The sequence below is a fragment of the Protopterus annectens genome, chromosome 4.part0 (genome assembly GCF_019279795.1).
Source record: "Protopterus annectens isolate FY-2018-M chromosome 4.part0, PAN1.0, whole genome shotgun sequence".
Lineage (NCBI taxonomy): Eukaryota > Metazoa > Chordata > Ceratodontiformes > Protopteridae > Protopterus > Protopterus annectens.
In genome coordinates, this window is record NC_056733.1 from 1,026,560,212 (window position 1) to 1,026,576,167 (window position 15,956).

Genomic DNA, 15,956 nt, shown 5'->3' on the forward strand with positions numbered 1-15,956 from the left:
TTAAACCTGTCGGGTAAGAGTTTTGATGCAATTTAAAGTGCTGTGCAATAGGACTCTCAGTTCTACAATTCCTAATATCTCTGGCATATTCTTGCAGCCTTAACTTAAACATTCTCTTACCCTCCCCCACATAAAAAAGACCACACGGGTATTTTAATAATATGCCTTCTATGTTACAAGAATACCTCCCATTAGGTTTAAAAAATAAACCACTGATCTTTTGAAAAAATATTTATTATAAACTTCCAACTAGAACAGATACCACAAGCGAAACTACCAAAATAAAAGGGATCTTTATACATTGAACAAACTGGAAATGAAAAAACCTTGTACAAGCATGTCTCTCAGATTTCTCCCATGTTTATAAGAAATACAAGGATAACTATGCAGAACTTCAGATAAGTCTTTAAATTGTGTTAAATTGTAACAAGAACACCCAATAATGTTTCACTAAAGAAACCAATTGTTCACGAAAAATATTGTAAATTGTCACAAAATACATTTTTCTCTTACTGACACAATGGTCAACTAAAACCCATTCATCAGTATTGTGTAATCTCTGATCCCAGGTTTATATCCATCAGAAGATAGATTGAACCCACAGATTTTGCTCAATGCTTCCCCCTACCACCATCTTGTCATAAGCTGTAGTTACACTGGCCATCCTCTGGGCTTCCGCAAAAAAAAAAACAAATCTGAAAAATTGTTATATAATCTATGTATCCTCAAAAATTCACCATAAGGTAAAAGGGAGTTCAACTGTCAGTGTAAAACATCCTGCAAAGAAGTACAGTACGAATGCAAAACTTCCAACACTGCTAAACAATTGATCTAAAAACTCTTCAACAAAAAAACTAAAGCGGATTTTACATACCTTCTCTGAAACTGCTGATGATTGTAATGTAAACCCATAGACAACCACATAATATCATTTTATAGAATAGGTATTTTACAGAGAGAGAAAAAATAAAATATTAAAGTGACTGCAGTAAAACTTAATGTACTGTATAATACAACAAACACAAGCAGCCTTCATGTAACCACAGCTGAGAGTGTATTATAACTCTGAAATCCAGTATTCTGTTTCTATGCTCGAAAGTGAAAATTTAAATCTCCTTATAATCCGCAGGTATAACAACACTTGATCTAGTTAATTCAGGCTGCATATATAAATATGCAACTGTTTTTACCACCTCATAAATCCTCATTTCTTATTCCTAATCTGCCAACTGTATATAAATTTGATCAGAACTTTACATTTGTCTTACTGGGTTTCTGTTTTCTGTTCCAATCAGCATCTTTTCTCAAAAAAAAAAACAAACAAAAAAAATTAGCTTTTTAACATTGAAATTGCATCAGAATCGATCAGTTTTATTTTTGCCAGTTAATGTTTTCGTCAGAGAACACAAATTTCCAGAAGCAGATTACTGTTTATTAGATAGCTTGGCCGCGCTCAGGTTTCAGTGCTTGAACTTCTCTCCTTACTCATAATACCTTGTAAGGAGAAAGATACCTCAGATCTCAGTTTCTGCAAAGTTGCTACAGATGTGGTCCTTCATGCTTAGCCTCAATTTATTAGATTTATCTCTTTTTTTTTAGTGCTGAGTTTTTTTCTGCCGCTTTGATTTCTCTTTACTCAAATAAATAAATAAATAAATAAATAGATCATATTTAAACTTTAAGTCTTTATACTTTTCTTCTTAGTCTGTTAGTCCTATTGCCACTTCTCTTAATGCGTTCAGCTATCCCTTTGGGATTAGTGTTTATATAGCTGTCGCTCAGGGTGAGTTTTTTTGTGATAGTTTACTGTTCTCTTGATTGATCTTTACAAAGGTGTCTGAAAAAACATCTGGATTTAAATAGCGTGTGGTTTGCAGGCACAAACCGCCGAATTCAGGTGTGTATACCAAATGCATATACTGCTTCGGGATTGCACACCTGGATGAACAAGGCTATTATTGAGAGGAGGAATACTTTGGTGCTTAATGGGCTTCTCCATGCCTCCATGGCACAAGGACCCCTGACACACTCCTCTGCTTCTTCCTCTACTCCTCCTGTTTCATAGAAAATGGCTGATCATGCTAAAGCCACGAGAAAGTAAAAGAAAAAAAGAGAGAGAGAATAGAAAAAAAAATAAAGAACTAAATAAGCTGTACGTCACTCTATCTGGCTCCCAAGCTTTCAAAAACTGTGGATTTGGTCCTCACTTTGTGAACCAATTCTCATTAGATCTGGTACACATTCCTAGCCAGAGTCGTGTTTTTCACTGGAGCTGATATCTCCCAGATTGAGATCCCCTATTCTCCAGGAGAGATCATTTCATTGGATCTTTAGACCTTCCTCCGCTGCGTCCTCTTGTTCAGTCAGGTCCTCCTGGAGTCTTTCTGATGTTGATAGGATGAAGATCAAATTTCTCAGGACCCAGATCCAACTGGGGGTTCCCTCAGCTCTGGCATTCATTGGAGCCAGGGGACTGGCCACTTCCCCTCATCAGGTTATTGCTCCATTCCTGATCCATCCCTCTGAGCTGGGGCTGTTAGATCCAAACACCACACAGAGTATGCCCTTCTCAGATCTGAAGATTTGGGATTCTTCAGCTCTGGTGGTTTTTTTGATGTGGTCAGTTCTCAGCACATTGGATCTTGCCAGATCTTGGGGCCTAGTCATCGGTATCGGACCCAGGGGAAGATAGTTAGGTACTGAGAGCCTTAGAACCATTCCTCTCTCTCTTTCTTTCTCAGGGCTTTGGTATTAGACAGCTTGGCTCTGATGTCAGCCTCAGAGATGAAGCAAACGGTTCCTCTACACCAGTCTTTCTTATGAGTTTCGGCTCCTGCTGTAAGGGTCTTTAGTTCCATCTCTGGCTCTGCTTTCAAAAAGGAGTGCTTTCTCATTCCATGGAGTAAACATCCTTCTCGGGCTCAGATCTATCCCTCCCCCACAGGATTTCACAGGGTCCTTCATGAGCCATGAGAGATTCTGCCTAGTTATTTCAGCCATGTGCCAAAGTTCATTGGGAATTTAGAAATTCTGTGACGGCATATTGTGAGATAATACACAATTGAAAAGTTGAATTTTTTTCTGAAAAAAGTTGCTTCCACCGGTGCTTTGCCCTTGTCCTGAGGTGCAGTGACCTTACAGTAAATTGTAAGGTTAGCACCGTACATGGGGAATGTAGGCGGCCTGTTCTCCACAAGAAAAATGTTCATCTTTAATATCCTATTTTGTTAAGGATAACTTTTGGTGAATTGAATTCAGCAAACTGTCCAGTTAAGTTCCTTATGAGCCTTTCTATTCATTGAGCAAGACTTGGAGGAAGTAAATTATTAGAAAATTCAGCACTGAAGAAAACAAGTGCTCCTGTTTCCCCCATAAAAATTAACTTCAGGTTTTGATTTCTACAAATTTAAAAGTTAATATTATGGAGGTTATATTTATGCACTTCTGACACCAGAATACGGCAAACATTTGTGCCCCAAATATATGAAACATCAAAAGATCACTTTACCTTGAAGTAAATTAGAAATGTTCTTCCACTGGAATGCCTGAGTATCCCATCTGATGATTTGGAGAGTATCATTGGAAATACGATAGGATAGGATAGTGTGGTCTACCCTGTTCAGCTTACAACTACCATAACTGTCAGCAGGACAACCAAATTAAAAGATGGAAGCATGCATGCATGTTTGGAGTAACTTTAACTGTAGTAGATTGAGTTAAGGCCTTTAAAACTATTAGAAAGCAAGATACAGTTCCATTTTGTGGCATCATAATCTTAATGACTGCATTATACCAGTCTACAAATAGGACAGCAAATCAGTTGTAGGAATAAATTATATTCTTAACTGAGAGATTTGCAAACATATCTGTACAAATGTATATGTTTTTCCAAGGCACTTACATCTGGGTCCTCTATGTAGCTCCTGTGGATATTGCATGCTTTTTTCTCCATATTGTTTGACACCACTCCCTGAGTTAAACATGGCAGAGTTTTCTTCTTCAGATGAGTGTTTCAAAATAAAGGTAGATTTTCCACTTATGCTATCCTAATAGAGGTAGGCATCAAGTGTAGTCTGGCTCGTTGGGGTGAGTTCATTTTTAAAGATCTCCTGTCATTGTGTATTCAAGAGCCAGTGTGCTAAAGTAATTTTCAAATGAAATTTGCAAATCTTCTGAGACAACTTGCAAATATTTCTATACATCCCTTCTTGTGTTTCACTAGGGTCCTTCTAGCCAAATCTTACATTGTTCTTCTATGGGACTTTTGCTTTTTCAGTTCTACTTTTTTGCTATGAAAGTAAATATATCAGAGGTTTCTATTAATTAAGGTTGAATACCTAAGAACATAGCACAGATTTTCTCCTAGTCTAGTAATCAGTCTTAAGATTTTCACATTTCTGTGACTAGTGGGAACAGGCTTGTAGACTTGTCTATTATTAAAATGTTTATTTATTGTACATTCATGAAAGAGCGTATTAAAATGTATTTTTTTTTCAGAAGAAATGTTTATATCTTTCATGATGTCCTGATAAAGATAGGTTCACAAGTATTGTACCTGTGGTTTGCCCAGGTATTTCTGGTTGAGCCCTATACATTTATACTATGGAACTTTTGCTATTTAGGTTTCAATAGTAAATTTTCAACAAATCAGAAGGGATTTTCAAGGTATTTGTTGGTTTGATCGGGTCCATTTTATGCAAAATCCAATTATTTTAGCATGATATACTGAAATGTCTCATTACAGTACAATGTATAGCTTATCCTGAGTATGTATGACCATAAAGTTAGTTACATTAAGTAGCAGGATGCAAGGGGAAAAAGTTCCCTTAATGATGGTATGGATGCTTTCCCCTCACATAAATGCATTGGGTAGTTTAAAGCCCATTCATAAAATCAAAAGATTTGTATAGCTTCAATCTGATTTACTAGATAAAAACAAATATAAAGGACTCAAACTTTCATTAGCCAGTTTTCAAAACAGGTTTGGGAAAATGTAAGGAACTCATTCTGACAGTGTACTGATAAATATAGTTACAGTGACCCAAAAGTAAATTTTTGCATCACTGATTCTTTTCAGGCAAAATATCAATACAGAAACAGAAAAGTAGCCATTGTGTGCCATAATACATGAAAACCATTTAAAAATCAGAAAGGAGTGTCATAATCTATATTCCATGGAAAAATATTTAGAATGGGACTATTTGAATTTTTATTCTGAGTTTTTCAGATGACCTGTTTAATTTTTGTTAGCTTTAGTAAACACATAAAGCAGGCTAGATTTCTGCATATTTGTAACAATATACATTTGCGTAAGGACTTATGAGCACAATGTATTAGTTAATGTTGGTAACTCTTGTTTCTTTAATATTATCAGGGTCCCCCAGGTCCTGCTGGTGTTCCAGGCATACCAGGTCTACAAGGGCCCACTGGATCAAAGGTGAGTATATATTTTTGATATTTGCCATTTACCTTGATCATATAAAAGTTAGATGTTAAGCACATTTTATAGAGATTCATGAGGGCTGAATATCCGATTGATTGCTAAGTAAAGTCATGTAAGATGTCAGAACTGTGCATTTTAAGAATTGTTTGTCCAAAGTTTTTGCAGGGGTTCTGTACAAACTGTCAAAGCAGAAATTGTCAAGTTCCATTTCATTGATTAATATAATGAATTTCTGTTCAAAAGCTTCATCTGGCCAATGCGGTGTTGTTAATATATGCTTGAATGTGCAGTTTGTGGTTAGTTTTTTGTTAGGATGACGTAATCATTTTTTTTTTACTTTGCACCCTTTGGAATCGCTGATATTCTTTCAATAAACTAGAGTGCAAATATGTAGTTTGAGGTCACACAAGTGTGGATTAGGGGAGCAGTCAATTTAGTTTAAAAACAGTTGATGTTATAGTGTCCTATCTCGCCTTCATTCTTACTGGATGGCTTCGGAGCCGATCCTTGGCTCCGACTCAGCCGAATACACTAGCTCGAAGTCTCTAACTTGGCTCGTGGCAGAATAGGTATCCTATCATGCAGTGGTGCAATCTCCAGATCTCATTTGCCGCTTTACAAGTTCGAATGTTCTCTTCCTGGCCGTGGCTGTTTTTTGTTATTTGCTAATCTTTATATATTTAGTCTTTATATATTTAGTCTTTAGAACTGCTTAGTTTAGTTAGTATAGTTAGTTTGTGAGTGCTGTACTTTTCATAGCCTTACTAGTTAATTTATCGCTGTTGCTGTGCTTCTTGTTGGCCGTCGTTTTTTCGCTAGCCGTGTATTGTATATCCCGGGTTACCTATCAAAACATCAAATGGTCATAACATCTAAACCCGAAACATCAAGACCATAACATTTAAATCTCAAAACATATAAAACTCATAACATCGAATCTCAAAACATTGAAAACTACAAAGCAACTATAAATAACATCCCACGCACTGTTTACTATGTTTCTGCAGGGGCAAGCCCCCCTGTGCCCTCCATGTGGGGGGCGCCACCCCCCACACACCCCCGTAAATTAAATATACCAACTCTGAGATCGCACTACAGTGGAGTTAGGAAATTAACTTTTTCCCCCACTGCAGTGTGATCTTGGGGTTGGTATATTTAATTTATGGGGTGTGTGGGGGGAGGATCCCCCCACATGGAGGGAGCAGGGGGGCTTGTCCCCCTGCAGAAACATAATAAACAGTGCAAGGGATGTTATGTATAGTTGCTTTGTAGTTTTCAATGTTTTGAGATTTGATGTTATGACTTTTAGATGTTTTGAAGTTTAGATGTTATGGTCTTGATGTTTTGAGTTTAGATGTTATGAAGAGTAGATGTTTTGATAAGTAACCGTATCCCTTTAGTTGTAGTGGTGCGCTTTAATTGTTGTAGTTAGTTAATTAGTTAATTAGTTAGCTTATTAGCTCATTTAAGTTAGAGAGCTAAATGCCCGTTTCAGTTAGAGGGCTAGTAGCAGTGTGTTCTGTGTGTTTCCCTTTCTTATAGATACTAGGTCCATTTAAATTAGAGGACCTAGTGCTCGTTTAAACACCAAATTATTTCCCTTTCCTTTAGCTTCACTAGACATGTTGTGTGTGTGTTAATAATTTTCTGGTCTAGACATGCATTTTCTATGTGGTTTTACTTAGTTTTATAGTTGTTCTAGGATTTCTTCATCTCTACCTAAGGAAACTAGGGAAAAGGAATATAAGCCTTCAGGCTTTAAGAAATGCCAAAAGTGCTCCCAAAAAATGTCCACTGTGGATGGACATAGTTTCTACATTTACTCTTTAGGAGCAATCCATCTTCAGGAAACCTGCACATTCTGCCACTCCTTTAGCGCCCGTGTTTTCAGGAGAGGAAAAATAAACTGATTGTCAAAGGACTCTTGAAACCAACCTTTGCGGAAACTCTACAGAGTTCTTCTTCAACCTTGTCCAGTAAGTCCTCTTCTTTTACAAAGGACAAACCAACCAAAAGGCCATCTCCAGTCTCTTCAGCTCAGTCTAAGCCTCCTGAAAAAATTTACTAAAATTTCACAAGCATCGACCTCCTCGGCTCCACTGCCTTTGGAACCGAAGGAGATAATTATCATTGATAAATCAAGTTCTTCAGCTCCAAGATCTTTGGAGCCGAAAGAACCTGTGACTGGGAGCCGGTCCATGGAAACTTCCTCCCGTATCCCCTACTTTGAGATCTCCCATCCTGGAGAGATCTCGTTCACCAACCCTATCCTCCAGGTCTTCTAGGAACCTGTCTGATGAGGACATGGAGAGGGTGGTGCACAGACTACTGAAGTCGCCGGCACTGGCAAAATTGTTCTTAGATCCAACCCAACAGGTTTTGGAGCCATCTAAGACTGTTATATCCACTGTTGTTCCTCCTCTGAGCCAAACTGGATCTTCAGAGCCAAAGTGCCAAGTACCAGTTGCTGTAGACCCTTCGGTTCTGGGACTACTTCAGGAGATACCAGAACCGATATCTGCTCTGACATTCTCGGTGCCATCTGTGTTGTCTAGGTGCTGTAGTTCTCCAGTCGGCCCCGAGGGGGATGTTCAGATCCGAACTTCTTTGTTTCCGAGTCTACCCCTCGGTGCCTCAGCTCAGTTGAGCTCAGCTCCTACATCGGCTTCAGAGCTGGTCTCTCTGGAGCTAGGGGTTTCCTCTGTTTCCTTCAAACCAGGGGTGTCCTCTGAGCCAGTGGGTTTGACTTTCAAGCCAATGAGGAGTGTGCTGTCCTCTCCAACAGCTCTACACAAGGATACTGGCATTCGTCCCCCCAAAACTCCGGCTACTGTCTCGGCACCACCCTCTCCTCTGGACAGCAAAGATTCAGAGCTTCAGGAACCCCCAATGGGTGAACCCAACTCTTCCGAGACCTCCCAGAATACCCTTCTGGAGGAGCCCCCTCAGAAGAGGACTTGCAAGAGAAAGCATATAGACTCTTCTGATGAGTCTGTCACCTCAGACACTGACCTTGTGGAATCAGAAGAGTCCCCATGGTCATCCTCTGAAGATATACCCTTTGCAGATATCCTTGAGATCCTAAAACAGAGAGGCGGCTGGAACACCATCACCCCTTCTGATGAGGAGTCAGTGTACCTGAAGGCCTTTGGATCTCAACCTTCAGCCTCCTGATTGTCTCCGCCTTTTGATGAGCTAATGAAGTTAGTCAGCTGAAATACGTGGGAGTTAGCTGACACTATGGAACCAGTCCCTCAGAGGCCAAACAAGTTTTTGTCAGCCCCCACTGGAAAACATTTTCTTACCAAAGGTGCGCCTATAGATGCTATGGTGGTGGCAGCAGCCACCAAGAAGGAACTTTCTGAGACATCCTCATCTGTTTATCCTCTGAACAAAGATTTTTGAATGATGGACAGATATGGGAAGCGTATCTTTTCATCAGTGACATTTACACTCAGATCGCTGAACTACCTTACACACTTTACAAGGCTACAAAGAGATCTCCTGAAGGAGCTAGGAGATACTGTACAAGGTTTGTTGGCTGTGGAGGTGACAGAGAAAGTCATCTCCCAGCTGTCCACCATAAATTCCATTGTCAACTCCTCCATAAGACTGATATCATACACAGTGGATGGAGCGAATAGGGTAGCAGGTTCAGGAGTTTCCTTGAGGAGACACTCCTGGATGCACTTGTGTAATTTTGTGGAACCTTTTAAGTCTAAATTTACCAATGCCCCTTTTGATGGTGCCTCACTTTTTGGACCTAAAGTTAAAGACACACTCACCAGATGCAAGCAGGAAGGGAAAACTCTCTCCGCCGTTGGAGTACATTTTTCAGTACCTTCAAGACCTTACCCTAAAGGTCAGAAGAGTGGGAAAATGTGGTTCAAAAGATCCCAGGGAGCTTTCCAAGATGCACAAGGTGAATCCTTCCCCAGGGCAGAGGGGAGGCAACAATGGTAGACATCATCCTAGAGGCAGATGGGGGCCGCAAAACCAGGGTGACTGTGATTCCTTCCGCGGACATCCCTACCAGCGCTTCTGAAAGGAGGCCCATCTTCTCTACTCTAGAGGCAGTCGGGGGACATTTATCTTTGTACTCAGAAGCCTGGTAAAATATCACAAAAGACAAGTGGGTACAAAGCATAATATCCAGGGGCTATTCCATTCCCTTTTGCCATCCTCTCCCACATATCAGAACAATCCCAGATGTTCCACTCAGTCTAAGGGAGCAAGCAACTAAAGAAATTCAAAAGTTGCTAGACAAAAGAGTCATCCAGAAAGTCCCCGCAGACCAAATAGGATTCAGAACTTACTCAAGATTCTTTTTAGTGCCAAAAAGAACAGGGGACTGGAGACCCATACTGAATCTCAGCAAACTGAACGAATCTGTCAAAAAGTCCAAGTTCTGAATGGTGACACTGCAGTCAATACTTCCCTTCTTATGGAAAGACGATTGGATGTGCTCAATAGACCTCTGAGATGTGTACTCCCACATAAAAATGGACAGAGCATCAAGGAGTCTTTTACACTTCTGGCTGGGAGACAGTCATTATCAGTTCTGAGCTCTGCCCTTTGGTCTCACTACAGCCCCAGAGTGTTCACCAAATGCATGGCAGTAGTAACAGCTCACTTGAGAAGTCTTGGATTCCAGATGTTTCTGTATCTGGATGACTGGCTCCTAACTGTCACCACTAAGCATCTACTTCAATAAGCCAGGGATGTGATATTGGAAATTTGTGCTCAGCTATGTATAACAGTCAATTTGCAAAAATCTGCCTTGTTGCCCTCTCAACATATTACCTTCATAGGTGCAGACCTAGACACTGTTTCTGTGATGGCACATCTTCCACCCAACAGAATTTCTACCCTCAGACAGCAAATACTCCACGTTCTTCTCAAGGAGACGGTAAAGGCTAAGGTAGTTCTGAAACTTCTAGGAGTCACGGCTTTAACCATAACTCTAGTTCTTCTTGCCAGGATGCATATAAGAATCCTTCATTGCCTCCTGTTTTCTTATTGGTCACTACAAGAACTTCCTGCGCCCCATCTGATCAGAATAACAGAGTCATGCAAGAGGGATCTACGGTGGTGGGCTCAGTCCAAGCATGTGACCATCGCAAGACCCTTTATTCCACAACAACCTGTTGCTACAGTGACCACAGATACTTCCCAGATAGGGGGGCGTTATCTGGGAAGGACAGTCCAAGGCATATGGCAAGACCACGAAGCCCATTTGTGCATCAATGTTCTAGAGATGAGAGCAGTACTTCTGGCATTGCAGGCACTCCACGACTCTCTTCCGCTAGGGACAATTGCATTCCAGTCAGACAATATGTCTGTGGTATGGTACATAAACAAACAAGGAGGAACCAGATAATACCCACTTTGTTGAGAGGCTCTGAGAGTTTGGCAGTGTGAAATCTCTTCCCAATGCTTTCTTGTAGCAACGCACAACCCAGGGAAATCTAACGTGATAGCGGATAAGCTCGGCAGGGCAATCTTAATGCCTCATGAGTGGTCCCTAAACCAGAGCATAGAGGAAGAGATTTTCCGGAAATGGGGCCAGCCTTGCTGCATTCTTTTTGCCACTCCCATGAATACCAAATGCAGCAGCTACTTTGCCCTAATCCCCCCTCCGGGGAAGACACCAAGAGATGCACATGTTCACAATTGGCCCTCGGGACTTCTTTATGTCTTTCCCCATTTCCCCAATACCCAAAGTCATCCAGAAAGCAAAATCCTTGAGAAGCAGGCTGATCCTCATTGCCCCATATTGGCCTCGTCAGATTTGGTTCCCCTTCCTCTGGCCTCATCTGCAGGAGAAGCCGTGGGTTCTGGACCCAGTTCCAGAGCTTCTGACCTATATGTCAGGAACACTTCATCCTTCTCTCCACCCCCTCAATTTGACAGCATGGCTGCTCTACTTCCAAACTTAGTCAGGCTTCAAGACTTCACTCCAGCAGTCAGACACATTTTGATATCCTCTCATAAAGATTCTACCAGAAAATTATATACTAGTAAATGGAGGAAGTTCTCCTACTGGGCACAAACCAGAAATATTGACCCCTTCTCTGCTCCAACTCACTAGATTTTAAAATTTCTTACTGAACTATTCCAACAAGGCTCGGTTGCAGCTACAATTAGAGTCCAACTGGCAGCAATCTCAAATTTCCACATTGGTGAATTTTCTCCTAACCTAATGTCACACAGATTGTGTAAAGCATTTTTAAAAGGCACTTCTTTATTGAGACCTCCTTTAAAAGAACCACTTCCTCCTTGGGATTTAAATTTTGCCCTACCTCATCTAACATTGCCGCCATTCGAGCCCTCCTCATCTTGTGACCTCAAATTTCTTTCTTGGAAGACTATACTTCTAGTAGCGGTAACATCTGCAAGAAGAGTCTCAGAGCTGCAAGCAGTATCAATCAAACCACCATATGGATAGGGTATCGCTAACAACTAAGCCATCATTTGTACCTAAGGTTTGTTTTCAATCCAATCTAAACCAATCTATTGAGCTTCCAGTCTTTTTTCTCAATCATAGCAACAAGGCAGAGTATAAACTCCACCAACTGGATGCCAGATTCTATCTCCATAGAACTAAAGATTTCAGAAAATCAGACCAATTGTTCATCTCTTTCTCTGAAGCAAAAAAGGGCATGTCAGTTTCTAAAGTCACACTTTCAAATTGGCTTTCAAATTGTATCACTTTTATATATACCTCCAATAACAGAAATTTGCCATTCAGAATTAGAGGTCACTCAACCAGAGCATTGGCAACATCCTCTGCTTTAAAGGCCAGAATGTCAGTGGACAGTACATGTGCTGCTGCTACGTGGGCAAATCCTCATATGTTTATTACTCATTACAAAGTTGACTTGGCCTCCAGGGCTTCATTTGGTTCCACTCTGCTCAAAGGTGTACTCCCGTGAGCCACCCAGGGAAAAGGTGCTAGGGATGCTGTCCCATCCAGTAAGAATGAAGGTGAGATAGGACAACATAACATAAAGAAGTTATGTACTCACCATAACGTTCCATGTTTGTTGTCCATCTTGCCCTTCATTCGTATGACCCTCCCACCCTTGCCCATCCAAGGACTCCTAGAGGACCTGGTGGACAGTTGTTCCCTCTTATAAATAAGCTCATTTGACTCTCGTTGTTTTTCCTTGACCTGATGTCATATGATTATTTTTAGTCCTCGTAACAGTTAACAGCAAACTAGATCTGAAGATTGCACCACTGCATGATGGGATACCTAGTCTGCCATGAGCAAAGTTAGAGACTTCAAGCTAGTGTATTCGACCGAGTTAGAGCCGAGGATCAGCTCTGAACCCATCCAGTAAGAATGAAGGGCGAGATGGACAACAAACATTAAACGTTATGGTGAGTACATAACTTCTTTTTCTTGTATATCTAAAGTTGATGAAGTTGTTTTAAAATAATGCAGTAAAACACTGATTGTGTGTGTGTGTGTGTGTGTGTGTGTGTGTGTGTGTGTGTGTGTGTGTGTGTGTGTGTGTGTGTGTGTGTGTGTGTGTGTGTGTGTGTGTGTGTGTGTGTGTGTGTGTGTGTGTGTGTGTGTATTATGCCCCTGTAGGATATAATCTTGTGATTATGATGTCCCTATAGGACTGACCTTATTTCAGTATGTATTATATGTGTTGCTCTTCAGGATGAGGGGTTTTGTCATTGTAACTCGCATTTTTTTTCTTTTCATGTTTCTGTAACTTATCCTCAGGTAGGTTGTCATGGATCCTTTTGCAGTTTTGGGATAGTCCATTTGCTGTTGTGATAAGTCATAAAGTATATACTGTGTGTACTAAAACAAATATCAGATGTTAATTTAAAAATTGCTTTTCATGCAAATGTTACTATGAAGGTTGTTATATGATGACTTTTCGTAAGAATTTAGGCATGCATCAAAATCACAGAAGCTGTACTGCTGATGCTTTTAAAATCATATCTATTGCAGTTTTGATCATTGGTTTAGTCCAAAACTGGAACAGAGACTCTTATTTTGGGCAAACTCAGAATTGCATCTACAAGTTGTATAGTGCAAAGTATACAGTCATTCATTCGTTTCGTCTGTCTCTCTTTTCTCTGGTTACCCAGTTAATCCTTTTCAGAATGAGAGTGGGGCCAGGCACTATTCTGGTATTCAGTGTGAAATTAACACTAGTTACAACACCAGCTCATCACAGCATGCACACACTTAGACACACACACACACACACACACACACACACACACACACACACACACGCACGCACACACACACACACACACACACACTCGCACACACACAGACACACACACACACACACACACACACACATTTGCCCACCTACCTATCTACCTACACACTCAGATATATGAAAGACACCTTCAGGCAATTTGGAGGATCACCAGCTCACCTACAGCATATCTTTGAGATGTGTGAGGAAGCAGGAGAGGGAACACATGCAGTAGGCCACTCAGCCAGGAGCCATACTGGAAAATCAAGCTCTGCGAGGCAGCAAATGACTGGGACACCGTGTCATCCATCAGAGTATGCACTAATTGAAGTATACTTCAGCCTAGTACAAGTATTCTTGAAAACACATTGCTGTAAATGTACCTCAATCATGATTGCTTTTGAGTTTATACACTCCCATCATCAGTAGAGATCATATTCTTGCAGTTACTTGCACTAAATGTATGCTACTTCTGAACTATTTTCTATTTTTATTCTTCCCCATCAAACAAAATACATTTTTTACATTTCTAACAGTGTTAGATCATTTTTTTAAATGGAATGCATTACATACCAGTAGTAATACAATCCAAGGTTTGTAGCCAATGTCTAAAACCTCAAGAAAAGGCTTATCATAATGCACCATTATTCTGCGATATAAAAAGAGCAGTCAACGCTCATTGGAAGGCTAGGCTTCCAAAATCAGATACCTCACTAAGGTTCATTGACAATGGCCTGTACCAGTTATTTTTCTCCATGGTTACTTTTCTTGTATATGACTGGTCGATCAGTAAAGAGACAGACATTCATCTGTGATTATGCAAGTAAGCAGATATGAAAATGTGAATAATGTATTTTAATGTTTAATAACGCACGACTGGTTCTTTAGCTAAGGATGCTTCTGTTAGAGACAGAATTTTAATTGCAATGTAAAATTTTGAAGAGATTTGAAGGGAAGAGGTAGAATTGTTTTTGTTTTGTAATGTCCGTATATCAGCCCTTGTAAATATGTCAAAAATAAGCATTCTGCTTTTGATTTACAAATAGCATGAAAATATTTTGGTGATATAATAAAAAAGTTATGTATATAAAGTTAACCCCCTTCTACATTACCATTTCTGTTCTGCTGTTGTGTCAGATTTGCAAACACTGGGAATTGCTTCTTCAGTCCTAAAACACTACAGGAAGCATGCACAACTTTTAGTTATGTACTCACCATAACTTCAGATGTTTGGGATCCATCTCGCCTACATTCTGTACTGATGGGCTCGGAGCCGATCCCTCGGCTCCGACTCGGCACGCTATGCTATAGAGCGAAGCCTCTTATTGGCTGAGCTATTTTCTATCCCAGGATGCACCACCACTAATCCCCCAGATCTTGTTTGTCCGCATTCATGCACACACACATAACTTGTTTATATAATATTGCCAGATGTTTCAAGATGAAACAATAGAATTCTGACCGTCTGATCTCTTCTGATCTCCAAGGAAGGGGGAAGGAGGGTGGGTTATTGGGAATGTAGGTGAGATGGATCCCAAACATCTGAAGTTATGGTGAGTACATAACTAAAAGATGTTATGTGATCCTATCTCGCCTACATTCTGTACTGATGGGACAGCGTCCCTAGCACCTAAATCCTGGGTGGCTCACTGGAAAACACTCCTGAGCACTGTGGAACCAAATGAAGCTCGCCCCCGAGATGCCACATCCAATTTGTAGTGGGAAATGAAAGTGTCGGGAAGACCACGAGTCAAGCAGCACAAATGTCACTAATGGCAAGCTTAGAATGGAATGCTATTGAAGTAGCCATAGCTCTTGTAGAGTGAGCTTTGACAGAAGTCGTAAGCTCTTTATTAGAAGAGGAATAAACTTGAGTAATACAGTCCCTGATCCATTTGGCAATAGTGACCTTTGTGACGGCTTTGCCCAATTTATTATCAGCAAAGGACACAAACAATTGATCTGTTTTCCTAGTTTGTTTGGTCCTATCTAAATAAAAACGCAATTGCCTGTGGACATCTAATGTATGGAATATGTATTCCGCTTTGTTTGAGTATTTTGGAAAGAAAACTGGAAGTTCTAATGACTGTTGTAGACAAAAACTGGAACAAACTTTAGGGACAAAGGATGGATTTGGCCTGAGAGATACTCTATCTTTGTGAAAACCAGGTAATGGAGGTTTTACAGACAAAGCTTGAAGCTCTGAAACCCTTCTGGCAGAAGTAATCGCGACCAGAAAGGCAGTTTTCCATGATAGAAATTTTAGATCACATGTT

At 40.4% G+C, this 15,956-nt stretch overlaps 1 protein-coding gene across 1 annotated transcript in view; it reads left to right on the forward strand.

Moving 5' to 3' along the window:
• Nucleotides 1–15,956, forward strand: part of COL23A1 (collagen type XXIII alpha 1 chain) — a 730,410-nt gene that overhangs the window by 485,324 nt on the left and 229,130 nt on the right. Inside the window, exon 15 of the mRNA XM_044068962.1 lies at nucleotides 5,375–5,437. Coding sequence (XP_043924897.1) covers nucleotides 5,375–5,437 — 63 coding nt within the window. The remainder of the gene's footprint in view (nucleotides 1–5,374; nucleotides 5,438–15,956) is intronic.